Raw genomic sequence first — 18,868 nt, 5'->3', positions numbered from 1 at the left:
AAAAGGGGAAGGGGGGAAAACAGACAAGGCATACTATTAGGTTAAGTGAGAAGCACCCAACATGCATAGAAGAAAATCCTACCCAAGGCAGGAAACACAAGCCTTAGTCCCAGCTTTGCCTGAGACTTTGCAAGCCTGGACATATGCTCAGGTTTGTACTCTTAGGAAGCACACCACGTCAGGAAAACAGAATGTAAGGCAACACCTGCACACCTCCACTCCTAATAACACCTAGTGTTGCCTGACACAAGGGGAAATTCCTGCTCAGGAAACAGGATAGTAAGGCAGACGCTGACTCTGAAGTAATCTGCCTAGGTTAAAATCCAAGCATCACCGCTTTACTAACTATACGACCTTGGGCAGGTTAATTAACTTCTCTCCGGTGAGATTTCCTCATATGACAACAGGGTAATAAATGACCCTGCCTCATCGAGTTGTTAAGAATTAGTTATCATAGCTTGCTTGGCACATAGCAAACACTGTATCAGTGTTTTCTATTATTATGCATCACACAAAAGGAAACCTCCTCTACCTAAATCTTACAGCAATGGTTTTAGATATTAAAAGTTTCTTAAGATGTGCAAATAACTTGAGCACAATATATCAGGAAACGGATCTTATCTACTGAATACCACTGAATAAGCAATGCTTTAGCAAGTAGGTCTTTTACAGTCTGTTTTAGCTTACAGTCCAATAATTCTATGTAGGCAGATGGTAGCCTACTGGCAAATGACAGCTCTGCCCATTATTCCTGCAACTCTCAAATTAAAACAATAACAAAACACTACCTACTACTATCTGAACTTCAGGGCCTTTTAAAGCCATGGGGGCTATTTGCTTGGAGCTGAAAAATGCAAAACAAACACATCTTCTGCTCAAGCCGAAAAATCTTCTTAACTCAAAAATCTCAAAAAATGTTTGCCCTTGAAAAATGCATTCAAATGGTTTGTCTATTCCATTTATATAACAATTGTATCACTCATATCCCTCTTCCAAAGCATACATCATACTTTATGGAATTTTTGAATGGATCTGAATGGCTTTCCAAAACTCACTGGTATTATTTCTACACAAACATAGAAGTTACCATCAAGCGTTACTACCTTGCCTAATTACAAGTTGAAGGCAGATCTTCTGGCATATTCACAAAACATTTAATATAAAAATGCCCAGAATGCTAATGATTCCCCTCTTCACCCACTAATAATTCCAGGGTGAGAAGTTAAGCTCAAGTCCATTTTCTTTTCCTTCCGTTATGATATATTATATCTATATCATCAGTGATCTTTAATCAATATATTACTTTAAAATTCTCATATTTCTATATTTAAAATTCTATTACTTTTCTCAATTAAAAAAAATTCAGGGTATGATTTTAGTACCCTGCTATGTACTGCAGAGAACTAGTAAATAATGTTCCCTTGATTTAAAATAGGAAAAAACAGGTGATTCTAAAAATTGGGTCAAATATAACAATCAATCTTAGAATATTTATACTATCTTTTCCTATAGTTAATAGTAATTTCCAGGAAACAAGGTGATTTTTCAAAAGCCATCTGTTTAAATACATGGGGGCTTATCTTCATGAGACACAACTAGAAAAAAAATTTTCAACTTTAGTTTTCACACCTGAGCATTAATAATTGCCTTTTTCTTTAACCATGGTCCGTGTTTCCTTTTTGTAAGCTAGTTTAATTTAGTGTTTCAGCACACACTGAGTAAAAAACTTTACCATTTTTTACAGGGTTGCTTAAGATCACCCTCTATTCCATAATGTATTCCTTATTCTTCATAAACGACAGAAAGAAAACTCTTAAATATGTGAAGCAAACCATTTTAAAAAATACCAATTTCTGGTTTTAACACTGGTAAAAAAAAATCCAAAATCTAACCAAAAGGAAGTCACAACAAGCATTCTATAATATAAACAGACAGTATCCACATAGTTTATTTCTCACAGTTCTCCTGACAAATGAACATCATTCAAGAACATACTGTATACACAGATAAGAAGAAACATACAAAATGTTTTAAATGATGCACAACAAAATCCAGCAGTATAAAAGAATGCATGTGAACCCTTGCTCACTGTGCAGACTAAATTTAATCACTTGCTTAAATAGTAATAAAAATACAATCTTTTATGGATTTTGTGCAGACTACAAAAGAGGGAAATTATTACCATATATATGATTTTTATATTAGGCAGTTTTCTTTGATGAGTTGGACTGACAACTCCAAATACAGAGGCAGAAGGCTGTGTATTTTAAAGGAATTAATGTTGTGAATTAGAAACTTTACACAGTTACTACCACTGGCACTTTTCACCATAGTTTGTACACATCACATGATCATCTTATATAACATTACATTTAAAAAATATATCTGAGTGACAATTTTATAACATTCACACACCATGAGCTGGTTAAGGAAGCAATGCCACAGTTGCCTCCTGTAGTGCTTCACTGTTGGTAATTAAGGACAATTCATTGTGGTTAAAAGAAATTAGATATCAATATGATTAAGCAGCTCCAATTTACTAAAGGCCATCAATGACCACCACTGGGACAGTGAGTTCTTTTAAAGTGTATATCCTAGAAGCAAACACCATCATTGGTTAAAACTTTGTCTAAAGAAGTCAGTTTCTGTGCTGAAAACTATTTTCACAAAACTGAAGGCTACTAAACTGTTTTAATATAAATACTTTGTCTTCTCATTATCATATTTATGACCAAGTTCTTTGAAACCTTTGGAATTTACTCTCTCTTTAATGTGTGCTCTCGTTCCATCTCACCCATTTAAGATCACCACCTAAAACGCAGTGGTGAAAAATTCACCAGGGAAACCCTTTGCTCACCAGGAATGTTCAGCTGCTGAACAGTGATCTAGAGCCACAACGGTGCAGAGCTGTACTTGACGAGAACACTCAGGAAGCTCTCATGCTGTGAGTGTCATTTCTGGGAAAGCAGAGAATCTTTCCAAACTGTGCACATAATTAACAATGATACCATTGCTATGTGTTGAAGAGGACTAGTAAATGATGTTCTCTTCCATGTCATCTGTTTGCTGGAAAGTAGTTTGGGTCAAGGTAATTGTAACTGGTGCCCTGAGACACACAGTAGTCTCTGTCTAAGAATGTCTCTGACCTATAAATAGGTTCTAATTGGTGATCTTCCTTGTGAATATCTGTTTCATGTAGACTGTAAAGAAAAAAAGACACACATCATTACATGGTAGTGGATGCATTTTAGTCTGTGTATTACAAAGCTTCCTCACAGCTCTCTCTCTTTAAATCCATTAATCTATCAAAATCTCTAACGGAAAGTTACTTGACATGTGGTATGATTACAGAAAAAAATTAATTGCCTAGAACAACAAAATTTAATTCACTAAGTGTGGGTATTAATATTTTCTATGTTTGGAACTCAAATTCACTAATGGCTGAGAAGCTCTTTTCTTGTCTAAGTTGAAGACTGACAATGAAGAAAACACTTACCAGTCTGAACAAGAATCACAGAAATCCAAAGACATTTCTGGAGGACAATCCTGGCAATGCCACCGAACACCCTGGATGGGTTCTATGCCACAGTTATCACACTATGACAGATTCAGAGAGAAAATGTATTAAGTTATACTGTTCCACGATCTTTTTTATTTTCCACAAGGAAACACATGATGTGCACACAGACATTTTCTCTTCTCTCTCCATGCACAGGACAGTAATATAACACACAAATGGTTATCTGTTAAAGACAATTTCTAGCAAACTAGGTAAAATTCCATCCACTCAATATCAAGATATGGGTGAGTGAGAGGAACATTAGAAGGGATAATCTTCAATCAGCTTAAATTTATTTAACAATTTTTAAAAGTAAATCATCTCCAACTTGGGTGTTTTGTTATTTGTAATCATCTACTTGACAGGTACCTCAGACCACTGTATGATGACTATGGTTGACAAACAGAGAGTTAATACCATAGTTAAAACTATCCAAATACTGGTTAAGGAAGCAATGCCACAGTTGCCTCCTGTAGTGCTTCACTGTTGGTAATTGATACAGAATTGTTTTAGCAGGTTCTCTTGGCTAACATAAACCCAGGCAACAATGAAATTCTGTCTAAACTTTTATCTTATTGAATCGCTCTCCCAAAGCCTAAAGACTCCTAATAACCAATGCCCATCATGTCAAAATGCAGATCTAGCTCTTTCTCAGCGTGGTGGCATTGTGACAGTCCTCAGTGTGTTCTGTGCACTTTTGGAAATCAAAGGATCTATCATTTCTAGTTTCTTTGATCATCTGGTCAACTATAGTGGCTGACAGACTGGCAAACCAGCCATGGCTGGGTTTTGCAGCAAAATTAGGAGAAGTGAAGCAAGTTTTTCTGAAAGGCCAGAGCTGCCAGTTAGGAAAATCTCTATTGGAGAAGCAGGGTCACTGAAAGATCAAGAGGGAAAATCATTTAATATAGTATGGTTACTGGCTACTCTAGAGGATCAAAGGTATAACTTTGTTTTTAATTTGGTTTACCAGTCACAGCACACATCAATACTTTCATGTGCACCCACCAACACCACCAAGTTTATGGTCTCATTATTACTTCCTCCAGTCCAACCAAGTCAATTCTAATGCCTAAAGGCTTCTCAAACTTGCCAATCTTTATTTCCATGGCCACCAGTCAAGTTCAGGACACCCTCCTCTTTTGTCTAAATTATCAAAAGAATCTCTAACCAGTTTCCTTGACTCTAGTCTTGCCTTCCTCTAATTAAGTTTCCATACTATGGCCAAAATGATGAGGGGAAAAGCTGGTCAGTTCCAAACCCACTGCCTTCCTAAAGATCATCACCCCCAATAGTTTAAGTAACCAGAATGATTATTTCCAAAACGTAAATGTCATGTTACTTTCTGCTTAAAATCATTCAATGGTTCCCCCCACCAACCTCTCAGGATAGTGTGAGCTCCTTGGCAAAATTTATAAGGCGGTGCAAGCAGCCTCTAACTACTCTCTAATATGTACTCTAGCCACGCTCAACTATTTTGTTTAACTTCTCTAAATTCCTTATGAGAATGAAAACAGAGTAAGGGCAAGAACTGAGTCTGTCTTGTTTACTGCTGAATCTCTAGCACTTAGCAAAGTGACTGGAACATAATGTGTATTACAAAATTCTGCAGAATGAGTATATGCATTTCTATTAGCCTCTCAGTCAGAAAGGGAAAAAAACCCATTTCTGACCCATGAACAACAGCAACAAAAACAGAAACAGCTAAACAAAAGCCCCTCACATTTTACCTCAATTGATAGCTACCTGTATGTCTGTCTTCACTCTACTAAATAATAAACTCTTCACATCAGGAACGATGGCACCACTGCTTTGCATAAATGAATGGGATAAAAGATAACTTTTTCCTACATGCTTAGCAATTCTGGAGTTTAACACTACAGAAACCACTTTAAAGTATCTCTTACCACCCTTTTAAAATTAAATGAATACTGCAGCCTGGCCAACATGGTGAAACCCCCATCTCTACTAAAAATACAAAAATTAGCTGGGCATAGTGGCACACACCTGTAATCCCAGCTACTTGGGTGGCTGAGACACGAGAATCGCTTGAACCTGGGAGGCAGAGGTTGCAGTAAGCTGAGATCACGCCACTGCACTCCAGCCTGGGCAACAGAGTGAGACTCTGTCTCTAAATAAATAAATAAATAAGATGAAATGAATCCTAAAATTAAATAGAACTTACCTTAAAGCCCACATGTTGCACAAATCCACTTTCAGCTTGCATTTGCTGAAGTTTCTGCTTCTTTAACTTTTTAAACTGTAATAGTTCTTTATATTCAGGTAAATTCCTATACATGATAGGAATACTTTCGTCATCCTATCAAAAAAAAAAAAAAACAAAAATGTTGGTTTGGTAATTAAGATGAATTAAGTGTAATACTGATACAGAATATTTTTCTACTGATATTTTTCATTTTTAAAATATCTCTTAGTACTCATAGAAAATTAGTGCTGTTATTAGCAGTGTTTTCCATTAATGCTTTTGGATGGCTTTTTTTTTTTTTTTTTTAACACAACAGTAATTCTGAATTGTAGCAGACTACTTCAATGCAGGTAAAAGGGAAGCACGGCCATGATTACCACCTCTGTCACACACTATTGCAAACCCAATCCCATCTTTATATTTTCACGGTTACTTGAGTGACTTGTAATCTACTTCTCCCTCATTTAAGGAAGTTCCTCTTCTCCAATCTAACAGATTTTTACATTTGCTCCTGTAAACATGACACTTTCTTAATAACAAGCAAACCAACCTCTGCTCTTGTTTTTTGCTCTGTACTCCCAATGATCAAAGTAGAACATTTCTCTCCTACTCAACAAGATGAACTGAGTTACAAAGATGACTATTTAGAATGGACTGTAAGAGATATAAACAGTAAAAACTATATAAATGTATTAAGTAGGCTAGGTGCAGTGGCTTATACCTGTAATCCCAGCACTTTGGGAGGCCGAGGTGGATGGATCACTTTAGGTCAGGAGTTCAAGACCAGCCTAGCCAACATGGCAAAAGCCTGTCTCTACTAAAAATACAAAAATTAGTTGGGCATGGTGGCACGCACCTGTAATCCCAGCTACTCAGGAAGCTGAGGCAGGAGAATTGCTTGCACCTGGGAGGCGGAGGTTGCAGTGAGCCAAGACTGTGCCACTGCACTCCAGCCTGGGAGACAGAGTGAGACTCCGTCTCAAAATTAAAAAATAAAATAAATGTATTAAGTTGAAGTATCCCTTAATAAACTGGCCTTCAAGGTATAAAGTCTATTTATGATTCCAAACTTTTAGATACATATGTTCGGGACCATCCCCCACCTCCCAAATTGACAAGTAGTTTTCTACTCAAAGTATTAACATGCAAAATTTGTCTATTTAAAATTGCTGACAACACTGTGGTTCATCATCCTAGACAACTTCAAGATTATCACAGATGCCCAACTCGCTATTTCTGGCCTCTAATCTTACACTGATTCTACTGAAATGATCTTCATCTTCATTCCTTCTCAGAGTCTCCCACTCCAGCAGCCATACCTTGGACCTTGCCTTCAACTATAAGTGTTTTACATCCCAAATATTAAGCTTAGATTTCCTACCTCCACTGTTATTCCTACTTCTCTCATATTCTCACCCCAAATAATCAGCTTATTTTTTTAACCTCATTGAAACTTCTAATCACTATTCTGCTTCCTATTCTCCCAATTCATTTGTGCTCTGCCACCCAGGTTCCATTTCTTTTCTTTGCTACCTCATGACTGATCCCATGCTCACTTATTTCCTAAAAGCATCCCCAATTCTCTGATCCATGTTCTGTAAATTCCCAATCCCGGACTAGACAAGCCCTACCCCACCCATTTCTCCTGCTACATTAGGTATTAAGTGCTATGTTTATTTTATATCAAGTAAACAAAAGCAGCCTAAGTAAACAAAGCAGCCTAAGTCAGAAATCTAAGTGTTATCCTCAGTTTTTCTTTTTTTTCTTTTTTTGCGACAGAGTTTCACTCTGTCACCCAGGCTGGAGTGCAGTGGCGTGATCTCGGCTCACTGCAAACTCCGCCTTCTGGGTTCACACCATTCTTCTGCCCCAGCCTCCCAAGTAGCTGGGACTACAGGTGCCCGTCACCACATCCAGCTAATTTTTTTGTATTTTTAGTAGAGACGGGGTTTCACCGTGTTAGCCAGGATGGTCTCGATCTCCTGACCTCGTGATCTGTCTGCCCGCCTCAGCCTCCCAAAGTGCTGGGATTACAGGCACACCACACCTGGCCTATCCTCAGTTTTTCACTCTGTCTTATATCGAATGTAACAAATCCTGTCATTTCTTAATACTTTCTACAATCGCTCTCAAATTGGTCCTCTAGTATCCACCCCCTCCTTTGCCCCTACCATTACTTAAAAGTTCCCAATGGTTTCCTGACTATCTACAGCATCAAGTCCAAAGTCTTTGGCTGAATAAAAGATTCTTTACAATTTCACACTTCATCTATCTTATCTCCCACTTTTTCCTGTTTTTTTATTTTTATTTTATTTTATTTTATTTTGAGAGAGGGTTTCGCTCTGTCACCCAGGCTGGAGTGCAATGGTGGGGCTCTCTGCAGCCTTGACCTCCCAAGCTCAAGTGATTCTCCTACCTCAGCCTCCTCAGTAGCTGAGATGACAGGCGCACTCCACCAAGCCTGGCTAATTTTTTTTTTTTTTTTTTTTTTTTTTTTGTAGTGACGGGGTTTCGTCATGTTGCTCAGGCTGGTCTCGAACTTCTGGGCTCGAGTGATTTGCTCACCTAGGCCTCACTTATTGCTGGGATTACAGCATGAGCCACTGCGCCTGGCCCCACTATCCATTTCAAATTCTTGTCAACTAAAGATGTTTGATGATTGTTATTACCATACTATGTCACCACTGAGAAAGACAACATTAAGTAATGCTATACACTAATAAATAAGTGACCCGAATAATTAGATAATATAGTAAGAAACGTCTTAATGAAATTTACTTAATTCAGGTATTTTGCAAATGCAAAGAGTGTAAACACTTTAAAATTTTTAGATTTGCATTTAAATGCTAATGATATTATTAAATGTGATCAGCAAGGCTAAGATTAAGAAAAGTTAAATCACCTCACACCCAGTAGGTGGCTACTACTGAAAAAAATAAATAAATAAATAACCAGTGTTGGTAAGGATGTAAATAAATTGGAATCCTTATGCACTGTTGGTAAGAATGTAAATGGTACAGCTCCTATGGAAAACAGTGTGGTGGTTCCTCAAAAAATTTAACATAAAATTACCACACAATCTAGCAATTCTACTTCCCAAAAGAACTGAAAGCAGGATATTTGTATACCCATGTTCACAGTAGCATTATTCACAATAGCCAAAAGGTGGAAGCAACCCAAGTATCCATCAACAAATGAATGGATAAACAAAATGTGGCATACAATACTGGGAATATAATGCAGCCTTAAAAAGGAAAGAAATTGTGATACATGCTACAAAATGGATGAACCTTGAAGACCATACGCTGGGTGAAACAAGCCAGTCACAAAAGGACAAATACTGTATGCTTCCACTTATTTGAGGTATGCAGAGTAGTCAAATTTATAGATACGGAAAGCAGAATAATGACTGCCAGAGGCTAGAAAAAGGGGTGCTGGGGAGATGTTTAATAGGTACAGAGTTTCAGTCATGTAAGCTGAGAGCTCTGGAAACCGGTTGCATAATAATGTGACTGTACATAGCATTGCTGAACTGTATACTATAAAAATGGTGAGGATGGTAAATTTCATGTTATGTGTATTTCACCAAAATTAAAAGAAAAATTTTTTAAAGCCTCATAGATTTCCTAATCATAATCACTTTAAACTTACTTAAAGGGGACTAATATCAAATGGAGCTAAAACTGTATACAGATTTCGAAGCCACAGGTAAATAACATGTAAGTAAGTGTTCTATCTACTGCTTTTTGAAAAGAGAAACTAAAATCTATAAACTTTTCCACCAGATGCTTCATAAATATACATCTTGAGTAGCTATTTTAAAGTGATCAGAATAATTTGAACTGGCACTCATTTTTAAATAAATAAACTCAACAACAACAAAAATTACATCAAATCTAATCCACTCTATTATATTTTGCCAATTTGTCAAACTGTACCTTTGGGTTTTGTTTTTTTGTGGGTTTTTCTGAGGGTTTTGGGTTTTTTGGTTTTGTTTTGTTTTTTGAGACGGAGTCTCACTCTGTCTTCCAGGCTGGAGTGCAGTGGCACGATCTCGGCTCACTGCAAACCTCTGCCTCCTAGGTTCAAGTGATCCTCCTGCCTCAGCCTCCCGAGTAGCTGGGACTACAAGCATGCACCACCATACCTGGCTAATTTTTGTATTTTTAGTAGAGACGGGGTTTCACCATATTGGCCAGGCTGGTCTCCAACACCTGACCTCATGATTCATCCGCCTCGGCCTCCCAAAATGCTGGGATTACAGGTGTCAGACACTGTGCCCAGCCTTTTTGTTTGTTTTTTTAAGACAGAGTCTCCCTCTGTCGCCCAGGCTAGAATGCAGTGGCGTCATCCAGGTTCACTGCAGGCCCAATTTCCCAGGCTCAAGTGATCCTCCCATCTCAGCCTCTTGAGTAGATGGGACTTCAGGAATGCACCACCATGCCAGGCTGATAATTTTTTCTTTTTTCTTTTTTGTAGAGATGGGGTCTCACTATGTTGCCCAGGCTGGTCTTGAACTCCCAGGCTCAAGCGATCCTCCTGCCTCAGCTTCCAACGGTACTAGGATTACAGTTGTGAGCCACCACGCCTAGCCAAATTGTACTTTTTTTAAGTACTCCACCACCACTCTTCATCTGGCCAATTTTTATCCATACTTCAAGTACCATCTTCACTGTCACCCTCTCAGGTCTTCCCCTGAAACTCTCAATCTAAATTAAGTACCTCTTAAATAATTATGTTAGCATCTCTTTTTCCTTTGAAGCATTTTTTAATTTATTTTTTTGGAGATGGAGTTTTTGCCCTTGTTGCCCAGGCTGGAGTGCAGTGGCGCAATCCCAGCTCCTGGCAACCTCCGCCTCCCGGGTTCAGGCAATTATCCTGCCTCAGACTCCTGAGTAGCTGAGATTACAGGCATGCACCACCATGCCCAGATAATTTTTTTTTTTTTTTTAAGTAGAGACGAGGTTTTACCATGTTGGCCAGGCTGGTCTTGAACTCCTGACCTCAGGTGATCTGCCCACCTCAGCCTCCCAAAGTGCTGGGCTTACAGGCGTGAGCGACAGTGCCCGGTCTGAAGTACTTTTTTAAATGTGTCATTTACTGATGTGATTACACATTTATCTCCTCCCATAGACTAAAATTTATGAGCACAAAGATCAAACATATTTTGTTCATAACTATGTATCTAATCCCTAGCAAAGCCTGATAAATAGTAAGTTTAAATAAATATTTCTCAGATGTACAATTCTAATAATCACAAAGTATGAAATTATACACAAATGCTGTTTAAGACACAGCAATGATAGTAGTCATTTTTCAAAAGACAAGTTTAAAAGGAAATTTTAAAATTTTTATGAATACAGTTATTAAGGTAGTTTGATGCCAAAGTATACAATCAGTATTTGATTAATCTAGCTATAGAACAAAGGAGCTTACTTTTATTTGATAACTTTTCATTAAAATATCCTTTTCCAATTCTATATAATCAGAGTATTAAGGAAGATATAGGGTAATCTTTATGTCCTTTTAAGCAAGGAATCAGAATCAGGTTAAGTATTGAGAAAATAATTTCAGGAATAGTAAATAATAAAAAATATTAACAGCAACAAAAAGAAATCCCTATATATGTAAAGTAAAATAAAGTGAATTAACCTAAATTAATATCCAACCATGGCAACAGTGAGAGGGATTATTTATTCCAAGATAATTTAAAAACCAATTTGACTTTACTTCTGTAGTGGGATATATATATATATATCTATAGATATAGATATATATAGATATAGATAGATATAGATTTATATATAGATAGATATAGATTTAGATATAGATATATATAGATTTATATAGATATATCTATATATATGGCAAAATAAAGAAATGAAAAACTGTTTTCAGGAACCATATTAATAGTAGTGTTGGTTATTAATATATTCTGAGATTGTTCTGGGCAGTGTGAGACAAAGGAAGTAAGTATTACATTGATGTCACTGAGAACTATGATTTTTAACCCGCAGAAAGGAGATACATATTTAAGATCGATTAGGGTAGATAAAAGTCCTAGAGTTCTTAAGTTGAATTTGCAATTAAAATATGAACTTAATGATGTCTTTCATCCTTAAATAAAATAAAAATGTATCATATTTCCCAGCTCTGTCCATTAACAGGCCTACAAACAATGATGAACCCAGCAGCAAGTAACATTCCTACAGTCAGGATATAGTCTCTAAATACCATTTCCCAGTAAAAAGAAGGACTGACTCTGGGTCCGAGGCAGGAAATATACAAGATGAGCCTGGATTTTCCTTGTTAAAAATGGGTATTAAGCTATTAAACACTATTAGAGTCTTATCAAAAGAACTTATAAGCCAACTTAAATAGGCTACAACTAGCCAAAGATGGGCCAGTTTGAACACTAACAAAGGCAGTAACATCAATGAATTGAAATACATTAAATACATTTAGGGGCCAACAGTTCATAAGAATACAAAAAATTTTTAAACCTCATTGGTCATCTTTGAAGGATATGAGAAAATGAACTCATTATTTTAAAAACCAGAAAACAGGCCAGGCATGGTGGCTCACGCCTATAATCTCAGCACTTTAGGAGGCCAAGGCAGGCAGATCACGAGGTCAGGACATCGAGAATATCCTGGCCAACATGGTGAACCCCCGCCTCTACTGAAAATACAAAAACTAGCCGGGCATGGTGGCACACGCCTGTAGTCTCAGCTACTCAGGTACCTGAGGCAGGAGAATCACTTGAACCTGGGAGGTGGAGGCTGCAGTGAGCCAAGATTGCACCACTGCACTCCTGCCTGGGTGACAGAGCGACACTCTGCCTAAAAAAGAAAGAAAAAGAAAAAAAAAAGGGAGAATTGAGCAATTATCCCACCTTTTCTATATGTACCTCAGAGTAACCAAATAGTTGACTAGGGGGCAGGGGGATTACTTTTAGAATAGTCCATCAAGTAAATGAAGAAATGATAGCATAATCACTATTCTGTAACATCTAATGAATTAATCAATTTAGGCAATGATCAGTGGCTGTTATTCCAAAAAAAGAGACAACCAGGCTGATGAAAGTAAACGTGAAGTAGTCCTGCCCACCCTAACAAACAAATACTTCTGAATCTCATCAATGCTCTTGACCTACTATGAATTTACAGGAAGTTCAGAAAACAGAGGAACAGATTAAATGACAACAAGAAGATGCAATCAATAAAATCCATACTACAAAATTCTATAAGACAAATGAACCAGTTCTTCAACAAAAACAATGGGAGAGGGAAAAAAGGAAAGTGAAAGAGGGAGAATGAACCTATTGTGATTTATGGGCTTTATTTGGATCCAAACCCAAATGAAGAAATTAGAAAAAAAATCATGAACAGTGACTATATATTTCACTGTATAACAAATTACCTTTTATAAACATGATAATTATATTGTGTAATATCTGGGACTTGCTCCAAAATAATCCAGAGCAGAGTTGAGGTGGGTAGGGAGGGAGTAGAGATTAAAATAAGGTAGCTTCATGTTGATAATTGTTAAGGTTCATTATACTATTTTCTCTATTTTTGTATATGTTTGAAATTTTCCTCACAAAAGTACATTACTTAAAAACTATACATTTGACTTGTTCATTAAAAGAAACCAACATCCTCTGAAGAGTGGAAATAATTAGAAAATCCTACTCTCTTCTATACCTTGATGTGTATAACAACTTGATGTGTATAACTTACTGATGCATCTTCAACAGCAGTGTTCATGTGGCTATGAAAACAAGATCGGTCATCATCTTCATCCATATACACCGGCGGTTCATGTGAAGTCATGAAAGTGGAAGGCTTAAAGAGATGCTTATTCAGAGGGTGCTGCCGTCTGCTTGTTGAAGACTAAGTAAGAAAACAAATTTTTAATTGGGACAGTGAAAAATCATTACAAGAATCAAAAATATAAAAATACAAATGTTACTTCCAACAAGTCTATCAGAAGAATTTCACTCTATCCTTTAGCATACTCTTATGTTGTTGCTTTTTCTGTTTTCTGTGTTTTTAAAGCATAACTAGCCTTTAAAAATTTTTTTTTAAATGTAGGGGAAATACCCCAACAACAGTAAAATGGACCACATGCTTAATATCTAGCTTATATTTGTATCCCCAGCATTTATCATACTCTTGGCAGTCAAATGCTGGCTGCACTGAATTCTTATGATCATCTTATAGAAGATCAGACAGGATGAAGTGGCCTATGCCAGACATAAAACTATCCAGTAAAAGGAAAATTTCTATAACATTATGAATATCTGAAAATACTTATCTAACATTGATTGACAGCTTATTCTATGCCAGGGGTGTCCAATCTTTGGCTTCCCTGGGCTACATTTGAAGAAGAATTGTCTTGGGCCACACATAAAACACACTAACACTAAAAAAAAAAAAAAATTCTTGTAATGTTTTAAGAAAGTTTACCAATTTGTGTTGGGCCACATTCAAAGCTGTCCTGGACCACATGTGGTACATGGGTCATGGGTTGGACAAGCTTGCTCTATGCCAATGTCATTTAATCCTTACAACATTCCTATAACGTAGTTATCATCACCTCTAATTTAAAAATGATAAAACTGAGGACAGGGAGGTTAAGTTTCTTGTTCAGTGTGTTGCAGCTAGATAGTGGTAGAACCAGGATTATAAACTAGGCCTATGTGGTGCCCAAATTCTCACTTTCCACCACTATGCAGCCTGCCTGTCTTGATCAATAGCACAGTCACAAAGAACACCCTCAGCTACATGGAGAACCATCATTTCACCTGTTTCCAAATTTAAACTCTAACAATGGCAAGCAATCATTGTAAATATTGCTGTACTAGATCTTCACAGCCAAGATACAGTACACCTAAGGGGAAAAAACACATGTAGGTTCTCCAGTATTCCTTTTGTTATCATTATCCAGTGTTAATGATGAAAACATATGGTTACATCTATAAAATTAGCTTAGAAATTAACCATGAAAATAAGAGCTCTTACATTAAACACAGGTTAATGTAAGGTTACAATATTCCACAGTTATAGGATGAACTCTACAAATCTACACAGGTTATGCTATATTTGGCGGGAAACCCAAAATATTTAAAACAATTGGCAAATTAAAACAAGCTTCCAAAGCTTGGTTTAAAAAATTTTTTTTTTAATGTGTAAAACATGAAACTGTATAGACAATATTCTTAATGTAAAATTACATGAAATAGCTTCAGTATGGAAGGGTAACAGCACTAGATATACTCATAGCTTCTCTTTATGAGAAAGATGTCAGTGGTAGGGAGGGAAAAGTACCAGGATAACTTATTAAGGAAACTTAAAACAGCCAATTAGGTGCCTTTATTTTTTGCGATTACAAGAAATTGGCTACTTTTTTTTTTTTTTTTTTTTTGAGACGGAATCTGCCTCTGTCGCCCAGGCTGGAGTGCAGTGATGTAATCTCGGCTCACTGCAACCTCCGCCTCCCAGGTTCAAGCGATTCTTCTGCCTCAGCCTCCCAAACAGCTGGGACTGCAGGTGCGTGCCACCACACCCAGCTAATTTTTGTATTCTTAGTAGAGACGGGGTTTCACCATATTGGCCAGGCTGGTCTTGAACTCCTGACCTCGTGATCCACCCGCCTCGGCCTCCCAAAGTGCTGGGATTACAGGCGTGAGCCACCGTGCCCGGCCGAAACTGGCTACATTTTAATGTAGTGTCCTGTTTGGGAAAGAAAACAGTAGCTTCTCCACTGTAGAAAGCAACAGAGAAAAGTGGAAAAAGCGTGGCATCAGAATGAGAGAGAATCAGTGGTTCCCGGACTTAACAGCTAAGCAACTAGATAATTCACTCAACATACCTGAGGGCCCAGTTTCCTTATCAAATAAAAGGTTATAGAACAGTAGAGTCTGGCTCAGAGCCCTCAATATAACAGCTAGCTATTAATATTATGTCAGTAAAGTGAAGATGATAAGACTATTTATATTTCAAGAATTGTAGAAAGGATTAAATACAGTATTTTTTTTTTTTAAAGATATGGGACCTCACTATGTTGCCTAAGTTGGACTCAAACTCCTGGCCTCAAGTGTTCCTCGTGCCTCAGCCTCCCAAGTAGCTGGGATAACAAGTGCACACCACTGTGCCTGGCTTTAGAATATCATAATAAACCTTTCTATTCTTGGATTTATGTAGCATTATCTACAAAACAGAAATTGATTAAATTTATTAAATGATTGATTTATTAAATAATCAAATATCCTAAAAACTTTACCCTCACAAAGGCCTTTCTAACATATTTTGAATCTAAAATCTTTCAAGTAGCACTCATTCACATTACTCCAAAGAAAATAATGAAGAATCATGAATTTCACTGAGCAGCAATAATGGAGTCCCTACCCTCCACTTTTGCACAATATAAGGAAATGCTTAGAATGAACAGAAGTTTTAAAATACAACACTATTCTGTCAAATGTGTAGATTTTTACATAGCAATTCTTACTTTAATAAATTTAATCCACAGTTTACTTTCATGTATTTTCTTTTACCTTTTTGGAGTATATATATAAGTTTGGTGTTCTGCCTGGTACTGGAATGCCAGCTTTAGTTAGCTTTATGAAATACTTCTGTACTCGGCTGGCAACCTAAGGAAACATGACAAGTCTCTTAACACAATGAGATGACATACAATACCTGAGTCGTTTTTAAAAATTAAAACGTACATGAATATCTAATGAATGCTAAGAATTCAATACTCATCATGAATCTAGAAATAACAATAAACTGCCACCAAATACACATATATTTTAAAATCTAGGCCAAACAAAAATTATTCAAGTAAATTTAAATTTAATTCTAAAGCTAAACACATATTTCAACTTGTGAACACTTACATTTGTAGTATAAAAACACATCTATTAATATAGATGGGAATATGAAGGAGTAAACTGCAAGATACATTTTTAGAAAGACAACCAGGAAATACTAAGGCAATGAAACAAATCTGTTTGCTCAGTATAACCAAAAAGTATGCAATTAGTATATTTAGTAAGCATTCAAGAGAAACTAAGTCCATTATATGTTCATTTTTTAATATTTCGTAATGATCCAAAGCAGAAGTATCTCAAGTTGTTTCTGAAATCAAAGAAAATATATACAATTTTTAAAAAAAACACCACATACTACAGCACTCTGTAGCTGAAAGTGTTATGGCAGATCGCCCAATGTCAGCTGCATTATTCTCCTTTATTAAAAAACTACCAAAAGCATACCAGCAATCTGCAGTCATCTCCTCAATTACCTGTTTTGCTGTCCTGTTGCCCAGTTCATCTGCTATCTTCTGCCAGCGTCGAGATTCTACTTCTTCAGGAGGGTATTTGATGAGTAGCTGTTCCAGCTTTTTCTAAGCCATACCCAAGACCAAATTTAAGAAAATATGTATTTAATTTTAAATATTGAATTTCTAAATAAATACATTCACATTTCATTTCAAAGTGTAATACTCTCTCCCACCTTTGGTGGTTACATAATTAGAAATCCTCACGGTAGGAAAAATTTCTAGTTAGAAACTTAAGACTTCACAGGGAACAATGAAATTAAAGAATAAAGTTATGAAAGAGCTTAGAAAAGTTTTCTATTCACGTAAGTAAAAATATCTCATAAGAAAACAGAAAATAAGTAAACAAATTGGTAGATTACACATTTTAGTGATTTCCACTGACCATCTTTTCTTACTTTTCTTTCCCCTACAGTTTTGACAAAAACGTGTAAATTCACTTAAATTTCGACTATTAAAAGAGGTTTTTCCTTCTTTTGTATGGTCGTTTATTCAAATATTTGATTTTAATATTCCTTCTTGTCGCCTATATCTTCTCATAGTCCTAAAGATGCAGAAAAATCTGGATGCTTGAAATAAATAGATTTCCCAAAGCTTTTTATAAACTGTTAAACGTATAGCTGTGGGGTTAACAGCCATATGAGACAAAGATGTGCCTCAAACTTCACCCACTAACAACCCTAGCCATTAGCCAAAAAACAATTCTAACTGTATGCCAAAACTGACTTGACTTCCTCACCTCCCTTCGACAACAAAAATAAGAACGCACTTTGAAGCTCAGCTTTACTGGCCTCAGGTTTTTCTCTCTCCCAAAGCTACATTACAAAAACATCTATTTTATTCTATCCACTTCTACTCCCCTCTCAAAACCCAGGTTCCTTCTTTTAAAATTATCCCCAAACAAAAGTTTACACATTCTCAAAATCCAAAATTCTTGACGTATGCAAAAAGGTATACAAAAATAAGCCTAAATATTTAAAACTCATGGCTAACAGGCATCACATACAACAATATACACCTGACTCAAAATACAGGCTCTTTTCTTTTTGAGATGGAGTCTCACTCTGTTGCCCAGCCTGGAGTGCAGCGGCATGATCCTGGCTCAATGCAACCTCTGCCTCCTGGGTTCAAGCAATTCTCCTGCCTCAGCCTCCCGAGTAGCTGGGATTATATATGCACACGCCATCACACCCGGCTAATTTCTGTATTTTTAGTAGGGTTTCACCATGTTGGCCAGGTTGGTCTTGAACTCCTGACTTCAAGTGACCCACCCATATCAGCCTCCCAAAGTGCTGGGATTACAGGCGTGAGCCACTGGACCTGGCCTCATAATACTGACTCTGATATTAACTGTTTACTTGTTTTTTTAAGCCTACACGATTTTGAAATATCTATTACCTGTTCTTCAACAGTCCACAATTGGTTAAATGTTTCAGGTTTGGTATCATCACACAAGCGTCCTCTTATCATCTGCACATAAGACAAGGCTTTTGTCAGAGAGAAAATAACAACATCTATCCTTTGATATAGCCAAATAACATGCAAATTGTGGAATTTTTAAATTAATTTCAAAATATTTGAGTAAATTTATTTTTTAATGTATATGCTTTTTTTTTAACTGTTTACAAAATGCCTTCACATTATTTTATTTTGTTTGGTTTTATACTCTCAGCAATCCTGTGAAACACATAATAGTACTGTAACTTCATTTTTTAAAAAAGGGAAAGGAAATGTGGGCTCAGAATTGAAAAGTA

The 18,868-nt window shown here is 36.6% G+C and overlaps 1 protein-coding gene across 8 annotated transcripts in view; it reads right to left on the bottom strand.

Annotated features, from left to right (window-relative positions):
• Window positions 1-1,914: 1,914 nt before the first annotated feature.
• ZZZ3 (zinc finger ZZ-type containing 3) overlaps window positions 1,915-18,868 on the bottom strand; it is a 121,462-nt gene continuing 104,508 nt past the window's right edge. For all 8 annotated transcript variants that reach the window (XM_063703351.1, XM_063703352.1, XM_055350892.2 and 5 more), the window contains 7 exons: window positions 18,513-18,584; window positions 17,079-17,180; window positions 16,327-16,422; window positions 13,508-13,660; window positions 5,745-5,879; window positions 3,497-3,597; window positions 1,915-3,200 (listed from right to left, as the gene is read on the bottom strand). In XM_063703351.1, the coding sequence (XP_063559421.1) occupies window positions 3,056-3,200; window positions 3,497-3,597; window positions 5,745-5,879; window positions 13,508-13,660; window positions 16,327-16,422; window positions 17,079-17,180; window positions 18,513-18,584 (804 nt within the window). In that variant the 3' untranslated portion in view covers window positions 1,915-3,055. The remainder of the gene's footprint in view (window positions 3,201-3,496; window positions 3,598-5,744; window positions 5,880-13,507; window positions 13,661-16,326; window positions 16,423-17,078; window positions 17,181-18,512; window positions 18,585-18,868) is intronic.

This window comes from Gorilla gorilla, chromosome 1, assembly GCF_029281585.2.
Source record: "Gorilla gorilla gorilla isolate KB3781 chromosome 1, NHGRI_mGorGor1-v2.1_pri, whole genome shotgun sequence".
In the NCBI taxonomy this organism is placed as follows: domain Eukaryota; kingdom Metazoa; phylum Chordata; class Mammalia; order Primates; family Hominidae; genus Gorilla; species Gorilla gorilla.
This window is presented reverse-complemented; position numbering and strand designations above follow the sequence as displayed.